At 50.2% G+C, this 9,218-nt stretch overlaps 1 protein-coding gene across 1 annotated transcript; it reads right to left on the bottom strand.

Moving 5' to 3' along the window:
• Positions 1 to 1,051: 1,051 nt before the first annotated feature.
• Positions 1,052 to 6,032, bottom strand: ARPC5 (actin related protein 2/3 complex subunit 5). The gene is made up of 4 exons (XM_036388119.2): positions 5,859 to 6,032; positions 4,930 to 5,002; positions 3,073 to 3,249; positions 1,052 to 2,290 (listed from the first exon to the last, which is right to left on the bottom strand). The coding sequence occupies exons 1-4, from the start codon at positions 5,999 to 6,001 to the stop codon at positions 2,228 to 2,230; spliced, it is 456 nt and encodes a 151-aa protein (XP_036244012.1). The 5' UTR covers positions 6,002 to 6,032; the 3' UTR covers positions 1,052 to 2,227.
• Between the last annotated feature and the right edge of the window lie 3,186 nt (positions 6,033 to 9,218).

Here is a 9,218-nt window from a genome sequence, read left to right as displayed (position 1 = left end):
AGACATTATGCACAAGGGAAGATCTTTTGGTGAGCAGTTTTATTGGGCAGGAGAAGTGGGGAGCATGTCAGCTCATTCCCAGGAAGGCAGGTTGGAGCTCTCTGCACAGGACCTGGGGGTTTTGGCTTTTCCCAAATGGAGGCAGACACTGAGGTGGATGTGAGGACAGCAGCAGGTCTCGACTAGCACAAAAGCAGGAGGTGATGAGAAGGTGCCATTGCCACGTGCTCTGGCTAAAGCTGAAGGCAGCAGAGCTCTGCAAACCCTGTCACCCTTCCCAGTCTGACCTGCATGAAGTTCTCCATTGAAGGCTTCCTTCTCCTAGCAGGAATCTGAACTCCTGTCATAGTGCCCATACCATCCACCAATGCAAGCAAGGCATGATTTGGAGGAAAGAGGCTGTTTTTTAAGGCTAGATGTACTTTTTCCCTTCCTGTCACTCATCACCAGCAGAGCTGCCCCTGCAAATCCTGCCCTATCCCCATATCAATATGTTTTAGCACATCCCTGAACAGAAACATGGATGTACTGTTCTGTAAATGTTCCTAAATCCATCACAGCCTCACCCAAAGGGATCTGCAGAACCTTAAGACCACTCCATTTATTCACTTCATTTATCTAATGCCATCTAGAGGCAGCTGATCTGCTTTGGCATCAATTGCTTTGGAAAACACTTTCCACTTCTCTGGGATTACAGCTTATTTTTTTTAAATGAGGTTCATTGATGTCTTAACCCAGATCTGGGCAAGCAGAAAGAACCAGAGGAGCCAATCACAGTCCCTGGCAGAGCTGTAAGGACAGAACTCTGGCTGCACGACCAGGAGAATTTCTGTGCAGATCTATGGGTGAAAGCTGGATGCCTTGCCTGGACCCTAGCAAGGCTGGGTCTCCCACCTGGTGATCTCAGTGCCTCCTGTGGTTGTGCTTGTGTTCTTCTGGAGGCAGTGAGCAAGCAGAAGCATCCTAGGAAGAGAATTTGGGAGGCACTGAATGGTTTAGGGGCAACCACGCTGGTTCCTGTCTCCACTGAAGGCATGTCAGACACAGTGAGTAAATATTCAGTGATGATTTATTGTCTGGTCTTTATTATTATTACAAAAACAAAGCAGATATCAAAAAACAGCAAAGATTTCACAAGGTCCCCAACAGTTTTACACAACTGAACTGTAGTAAAATAGTGAAATTAAAACACATATATTTCAGTCCTGGCCCTAAACCTTCTACGGTGATCCGTGGTCTGGGATGCCCTGGGCTTTCCTAATTCTTTAAAATTCTCTTTATTTGGGAACCTGACTGGCCCACTAGCTAACATGATGAGGCACAATGCAACAGGAATGTGAACTGTTTGGTATCCTTACAGACCCTACACAACCAGAAAACAAAATAGGGGAGGATCTGCAAGGATGGTGTCCATACCAGGATATGTTTCTCACACTACCCCAAGCAGCCATTTAGTTGTGCTTGACAAAACCAAATCACTTTCCAATTGCTGAAAGGTGATTTGCTGTGTAAAAGCTGCTTTTTTTTCTTCTCCTCAGGAGCTTTGCTCCCCAAAGTAAGAAGAGTTCACTGGGCTGAGCTCCAGTGTAAATGGACCATTAACCTTTTTTCCAAACTGCATGATGGACAACTCCATCCCACTGTGACCTTCCCACTGTGGACCCAGCATCAGACTGATGGCAAGGAACCTGAGCAGGTTAAGGAAAATACTCAGCTCTCTGGAATGATAATTGGGGTTGGAAAAGAGCTTTTTTTCTCTCCTGTTCACAGATGTAGGGTCAGAGGTTGACCAAAGGCAACATGGTCCAGTTACCTGTGTTAATAATAGCTGCCCCACTTCTCAAATACAAGATTTTAGCTCAAAACGCTGCTTGGCTAGCAAAAAATTAAGACATTGCCCTGTGTCCCTCAGCACTTGCTCAGAGTCAGGTCCAAATCTGCCACAATTACACACAAATGCAAATCACTCTAAACACCAAATTGTTTACATCACTGAATATGTCACTGAAAGGCTGGCGAGTACCAAAGATTCCTGTTAGAAGAAAATTGCACCTTCATAATTTTCCAGGATTGAACTGCAGAAGAGATCACGATGCATCATTGGTGGGGTATGACAGAAGCAGCAGGGCGAAGGCAAAGCTGGGGGCAGAGCTGCCCGGGGGCGGCCGTGCCGGGGGGTCAGGGCTGGTGCTCCCTGCTGGAGTCACACCAAGGCTCCCTGCTGGAGTCACACTGTCTTCCTGGCAGTCAGGACACGCACGATGGACCCCACGCCGCCGGCTGCCAGCGCCTGGGAAAGGAAACGTGGCAGTGAACAGCAGGCCAGGGCAGCTGCAGCCTGGAGCTCCCTGCCAGGACCCCAACAGGCTGACAAGAGCGATGCTGAGGGACTTGGGACATGGCCTGGAGTGACAGAATGAGGGGGGAGGGCTTCAGACTGACAGGGAGTAAGGGTAGGTATCAGGAAGAAATCCTTCCCTGTGAGGGTGGGGAGGCCCTGGCACAAGATGCCCAGAGAAGCTGTGGCTGCCCTATCTCTGGAAATGTCCAAGGCTGGGTTGGACAGGGCTTGGAGCAACCTGGGCTAGTGGAAGGTGTCCCTGCCTATGGAATGAGATAAGCTTCGAGGTCCCTTCCAACCAAAACCATTCTGGGAGTCTATGAAATTACATGGACCACATTTATATTGCATGTGAGTATCTGCCTGCCCTCCACGAAACACCAGCAGCCAGGGTGCCAAGGTACGATCATCACATTCAATTTCAAGAAAGCTTTTTAACTTTAATTAAGCTTTCATTTCCCTGCATAACCAAGCTGCAAATTTTGCTTCCCTCCAGGAAAGAAATTCTCCTTGAATCACTGGATAAAACCATTTTGTTTGCCTCAGTCTAAGAGAAACCCCAATTTTGACTGTTGGGTGTTTACTCAAGGAAGCAGCAGTGGCCAGGAGGTATAACTCAGCTGTGAGCTCCAGATTCACAGCCTGAATCTGGCACTTGAGTCTCAGCAGCCAGGAGGGGGGTTCTTGCCAGGCTCAGGAAAGTCTGGCAGGAGCTGTCCCCATGCACTCACCTTCTCGTGCCACTGCAGCAGCACAGCACTGCTGTTGTCAGAGGGGCTCTCAAAGCCCTTGTAGATGTACTTCATGAGCAGGTCCACCCCGTTCTTGTCCAGTGACTGCACCGCCTTCTCAATGTCGTTGGCTTTGAAGGAGATGAGCACCTTCAGCACGATGCTCTCAGCACGGTCCTGCCAACACAGGCACACACACAACCATCCTGCTGTGAGGCACAGCCAAACACTGCTTCTCTCTCAGACAAAATGAATTAGAGCATTTTTATCTTTAACATCTCTGAAGAGGACTGTGTGTGAAGAGCTTGTCACAGTAAGGTACAACAAACATGTCCTCCCAAGGATAAACAAGGTAAGAGTTGAACACACTTGTCCCACTTTAGTTTTTCTGCCTCTGTTAGTGTTTGCAATTTTGCACTCCTTAATGATGGTTAAATAGTAAATGTTCATATGGAAGCTCAAGATCTATCAAGTTCCAAAATAATCATAACAATCAAATGCTTGTCTGGCCCTCCTTCCCACCAGAGATTTTCCATACCTCTGTTGAACGTGACAGAGCCATTGATGTGATCCAGGGAAATGCCATTGGCAGCCTGGAAGAGATGACTGCTGGAAGCCACGTGCTTTCCAAGCAGTCCCAGGCACACTGGATGCAGACTGGCCATTAATATTAAGAATTAATAACCATTGATCTGGATGTCATTTCAGGCCTGGGACTGTGTGAGGTGTGCTTACAGCAGCAATTAGCCACGTCACCAGCAAGGAGCACCTCCTCCTGTTCACCCATCACTAACTGAGGCAGCATGAGAGAAGAATGTCTCAGGATTGCTGGACTTTTGAATGATTCCATCACACAAACACCTCAGGCACCTTCCCCCTACAGAAACTATGGATGTCAGTTTTCCTGCCCGATGTATCATCCCATAATCACTTGGCTTAGCAAGACTTCTCATATGACTGTAAGTAAAATAATATAAGTTTTAAGGTAACAAAAAATTAAGGCAGGTATTAATGTTCAGTCATTCTACCCTCTTCAATTCCACCACCAAGTGTATTCTTAAATCCTTCAATAGAGGCTAATGGAAACAGGTCATTAATGTGAGGACAAAGCTATACAGCTCTATTTGTAACAGCGTTCTCAGAGCTCTGTAAAACCCTTCAGGAAAGGGCTGGGGCTGCAGGAACAGCTCTGCCAGGAACCATGGAGCAGGGAACCATGCCCCTGGGCCTCTCCTTGGGCAGGCAGAAGTGACTGCAGGCACTCACCAGCTGGGCAGTGCCATATCTTATCAGCTGTTCCTCCCACCAGTGCAATCATGAGCTATTCAGGATCCATGCTGGGGACAGTCAGAAATGCACGTACCCAGCAGACTCCCACACTGTCACACGGGGAGGGCTTGCTTCTCCTGAGGTTTTAACAGCTTCATTTTGATTGGATGTGACAAAAAACAATTCTTCCTTTTTTGTAGGCTCACTGCTGGTGGTTTCATTAGTCAGAGGTGAGAACTGCAAGCCTGGTTCCCTGAGCCCACAACGATCACATCTGTGAGCTGCCATGTCTGGTCTGAGTCAGACACAGGCACCTGGTGACACCTGGGCACACAAAGCACAACCAGCACTGGCAGGAGAACCACCCCTGATCCAGCACCAAGGTAAAGGTACATGCACAGCACTGTACCTGAGCTACAGTATTTTGAACAAGATTAAAACACTTGTGGTCATGGATGTCTCAACACCAGGGGATACCCTAAATTGTGCTCCTCTGACCTCCTCAAGGTACAACTAGTAGCACAGAAGTAACAGAGACAGGAGAGGATTTTTAGGGAGTAACCCATGAGCGAGCAGTCGCTATTTTACCTTCACTGCCTGGTTCTTTGTGTTGATGGGAGGGTTCTTCAGAGCTGCCTGCAGTGCAGCCATCATGTTCCCTGTGCCAGATGGTTAAGGACCAGACACCAAGTACATGGACATCAAGTACCAGGACAGCTGTGTCTGTAGCTGGCTTGTGCATGACTGAAAACACTCTGATGCACGAATTGCCTCACCAGCTAAGAAGACATTACAGCCTAAGACAGCAATTTTCAGGCCATTTGAGGCAGGAGCTGCATCAACAAGCAGCTGTATAGTTCCAGGACTGTTGAATACTTCCTAGGCCTTTCCCTGAATGAGCGTCAAAACAAAAGAAACCACTACCCATCGCTTCTGCAGCCCTCGAGAACAGGTCCCAGCTTGTCATATCCAGCCCAGCAGCCCAGGGAAAAGTGACCAAGGGCCAGCTGGGCAAGGCAGCCCTGGTAGCAGACACGGGGAACTCTTTGGGCACAGGAACCTCCTGTCTGCATCCCCCAGGACACCTCCCTGAGCGCAGCCCTGGGGCACTGCGGCTGCTGCGAGCAGGGGAGGAAGCTGGGCAGCCTTCCTGCCGCCAGCCCCTTCAGCTTCTTCCCTCTGCCAGCCCCTTTCCCCTTCAGCCTCTTCCCGTTCCCTTTGCCAGCCCCTTCTCCATTCAGCCTCTTCCTGCTGTCAGCCTCTTCCTGCTGCCAGCTCCTTCCCCTTCAGCATCTTCCTGCTGCCAGTCCCTTCCCCCTCAGCCTCTTCCTGCTGTCAGCCCCTTCCCCCTTCAGCGTCCTCCCTTGTCCTGCCAGCCCCTTTCCCCTTCAGCCCCTTCAGCCCTCTCCCGTTCCAGCGCTTCCCGCCCGCCGCGGTGCCGCTCGCGGATGTTCCCCTATAAGGCCGCCCCGGCGGCGGCCGCGCCCGCTCCGCCCCCGCCGCTGCCCTCAGGATATTGTCGCAGGCACGAGTCCACCTCGCCCTCATCAGGCCCCGCTTGCCCGTCGCCCCCGTCCTCCTCATCCACGAACTTGTTCTCGTCGTACTCGTCCACGTCCACCCGGCGGAACCGCGCCGAGGACACCGTGTGCTTCGCCATGGCCGCGCCCGCCCCGCGCAGCCGCCGCCGGCCCGGCCCGCCCCGCCCCAGCGGCGCCGGCGCAGCGGCAGCGCTGTCAGCGAGCGGAGCCTGAGGAGGCTGGAAGGGACCTCCGAGCCCAGCCCAGCCCACCCTGCCCGGCCAGGGACACCTCCCACAGAACCAGGCCGCTCCAGCCGCCGTCCGGCCTGGCCTCGGACACTGCCGGGGATGCGGCGGCCACAGTTTCTCTGGGCACGCTGTAGCAGGCCCTCACTCACGGGGAGCAACTGCTTCCCAGCAGCCAATCTAAACCTACTCACTTTCATTGTGAAGTTTCACAGATTCACAGAATATTCTGAGTTGGAAAAGACCCACAAGCATCATTGAATCCAATTCTTAAGTAAATGGCCCATACTGGAATTGAAGTCGGGTACTCCCATCAGCTCCTTCAGGCACTGCAAGGCCCCGGTGAGCTCACCCCAAAGCTGCTCCAGGCTGCACAATCCCAGCTGTGCCAGCCTTTCCTCCCAGCAGAGCTGCTCCATCCCTCTGCCCATGCTGGTGCCTCCCCTGGGCTCTCTGCAGCAGCTCCAGCTCCTGCCTGTGCTGGGGCAGCTCTGCAGGTGGGGTCTCACCTGAGCCCAGGGGGCACAATCCCGATCCCTCCCCTGCTGCCCAGGCTGGGGCTCAGCCCAGGCCAGGGGTTCAGGGCTGGGGCAGCTCCAGCTCTCACCCCCAGCACCCCCAATCCTTCTCCCAGGGCTGCTCCAGCTGCTCCTCCCAGCCTGCACTGACCCCAGGGGTTGCCCTGACCCAAGTGCAGCACCAGCACTTGGCTTTGTTAAATTCCATGAGATTCCCACGAGGCTCTTCCCGAGCTTGCCTGGGTCTCTCTGTTGCCCCAGGACAGCACCAGGCTGGGCAGGACCTGTGTGGCTCCAGGTGAGGTCAGAGCTGCCCTGCCCAGACTGCTCAGGGAGCTCCTACTCCAACAGCACCTAGTGACCTTGGAGGTTAAAAAATAGCCACAGCCTGACTGTTACTTGTTTTTAAGCTACACTTGGCCTGTGTAGATAATAATTATCCTATTATTAATTAGGAAATGACACAGCTTTGTGAGGTTCCTCTTAACAGAAAACAGCAGCCCTGAAAAAAAAAATAGACACACACACACACACATATATACACACACATATATTACACCCACCACCACCCTCCTTATTATGAGGAAAACAGCCAGTGGGAAAATGTATTCCTGTATCAGCCCTACCTGCAGGACCACTCACCTCCTTGACAGAGGAGGAATTTAGGATATGTCACATGTTCCACCAAAGTTGCCTCAGCTTGGGAAGCTGCAATCCAGCTGGAGCTGTGGCTGTAGCTTGGGGACTGCTGGCATTTTTCTGCTGGAAATTGGCTTAAGGGCAGCAAAGTAATTGCAGGAGGTAAATGGACTGTCAGGGAGTCACAGAATGGTTTGGGTTGGAAAGGACCTTAAAGGTCATGTAGTTCCAGCTGCCTGCCATGGGCAGGGAGTACTGAGGCTCAGGGTTTACTGCTCTGGTTTAAGAGGTAGAGGATTAAATCAAAAGTATGTTCATAATCCATTATTTGAGACACACAGTTATTCCATGGGTTAAATTTGGCAGGAGGGGACTTTATTGGTGTTTTTTGCCATCTGTGATCTCAGTTCCACACCAAAAAGTGGATGGATCTGTGCCATCCTCAGAGCAGGTGTGTGCCATAGGGAAACACTTCAGAATGAGCACTTCCACTGAATTGTTCCTTTGGCATTTTAAAATGCCTTACTATATTTCTGGGTCTGGGGTATAGCTGTTCCCTCTGAGAGGGCAGAAATGCACCTGGGGAAAGCCCTCCTTGGCTTGGAGACATCAGGGGAAGCAGATGGGTGGGAAAGGCTGGGAAAGGCTGTTGGGAGGCTGGCTGAGAGAGGAAAAAGCCTTTAAATTCTGCTGTCCAGCTGGTATCCCCTGCTTTCCTTGGGGAAAGGCTGTCCTAAGAGATGTTTAAGTTCTTGTTAGGTTAATTTGATGTTGGTTTTGTGTACCTGCTGGCAGAGCTGGGTGACAAGGGGCTGCCCCTGTGATGCCACTCACAAAGTGTGTTATACATAAATAATAGTGGACAGTCTCTTCAAAAAGCTACTGAATCTTGTAGCAACATATGGAAACTTGATGACACAGAGAATAAAACTCTTGGAGCCTGGGGGCATTATTCACAAATCAGCCTTTTTGCTAAAAAAACAGGTAAAAATTTCTCTTTTACCCTAGAGAGGATAAACTGCTCAGTAGTAACAGCCACACTTTTCAGGATTGTTACAGGTGATTCCATGATTCAATGTGGCAAAAAACCATGCAAACGCCATCAAAAAAAGAAGTTAAGAAGGCATAATTATCATGTCAGCAAGTCCAGCTCAGGGTAGTAGCAAATATTTATCTGATTTCCTTCAGTGGCTTTTTAACTTTCCAGTGTAGGGCTGTTGCAATCTTTCTTTGCAAATTCTGTGGTGCAGAAGAAGGTTCCTCCCTGCTCTGGGCAGTTCAGTGCAGAAGGATCTTTCCCAGCTGAGATGGTGACAGCAGGCAGGTTCTTTTAGATGTTTCCAGGTGCCAGTTTCTGGGAGACAGGAACACCAACAGAATTTCCCTTTGTGGGGCCAGGCATCTGTGGGAGTTGAGTTGCTGTTCTGTGCCTGTCAATATTTTTTTTTCATTTATCAAGTGATACTATTGCCCTTTTTATTAGCGAAGTTTTGCTACAAGATTGTTATAGCTGAAATCTGGGTGTTCTAAGGAATGTCCAGCTGAGTTTCTTTCCAAATGATCTGTGTGTTTATCTGCCTGATGTGCCAGCTGGACAGAAAACTCCTGTTGTACCTCTGCACTAAGGTTTTCCCTTAGGAAGTTTGTGTCCCCCTCCCTGAGGCTGTAATTCCAGGAAGCACTGGCCATTCTGCGACTAAGCTCAATCATGATTTGTACCAGGGTGCCAGAGGAGGGCAAATACGAATTTTGTGTGGATGAACAGCTTTTGGCTCCAGAAGGAAATTATTTATGTTTGCTGCTCTCATTGTCCCTCATCATTCCTGGATCCAGTTTAATTCTGTTGCTGCTCCACTGTAAAACATTGCCATCTGCATATTTTATCACAGCTCACTTCTGCATTCCACCCTGGTTTGCCCTCTGTCAGTATTTAATTTTTTCCTCGAATTTAT

This window comes from Molothrus ater, chromosome 9, assembly GCF_012460135.2.
Source record: "Molothrus ater isolate BHLD 08-10-18 breed brown headed cowbird chromosome 9, BPBGC_Mater_1.1, whole genome shotgun sequence".
Classification (NCBI taxonomy): Eukaryota; Metazoa; Chordata; class Aves; order Passeriformes; family Icteridae; genus Molothrus; species Molothrus ater.
This window is presented reverse-complemented; position numbering and strand designations above follow the sequence as displayed.

Coding starts and splice junctions, on each gene's coding strand:
- ARPC5 (XM_036388119.2), bottom strand. CDS start 6,001: ATGGCGAAGCACACGGTGTCCTCGGCGCGGTTCCGCCGGGTGGACGTG. Junction 3,250..4,929: donor CAAAGAACCAGGCAGTGAAG/GTAAAATAGCGA, acceptor CTGTGTTGGCAG/GACCGTGCTGAGAGCATCGT. Junction 2,291..3,072: donor TGCTGCAGTGGCACGAGAAG/GTGAGTGCATGG, acceptor TTCCTTTCCCAG/GCGCTGGCAGCCGGCGGCGT.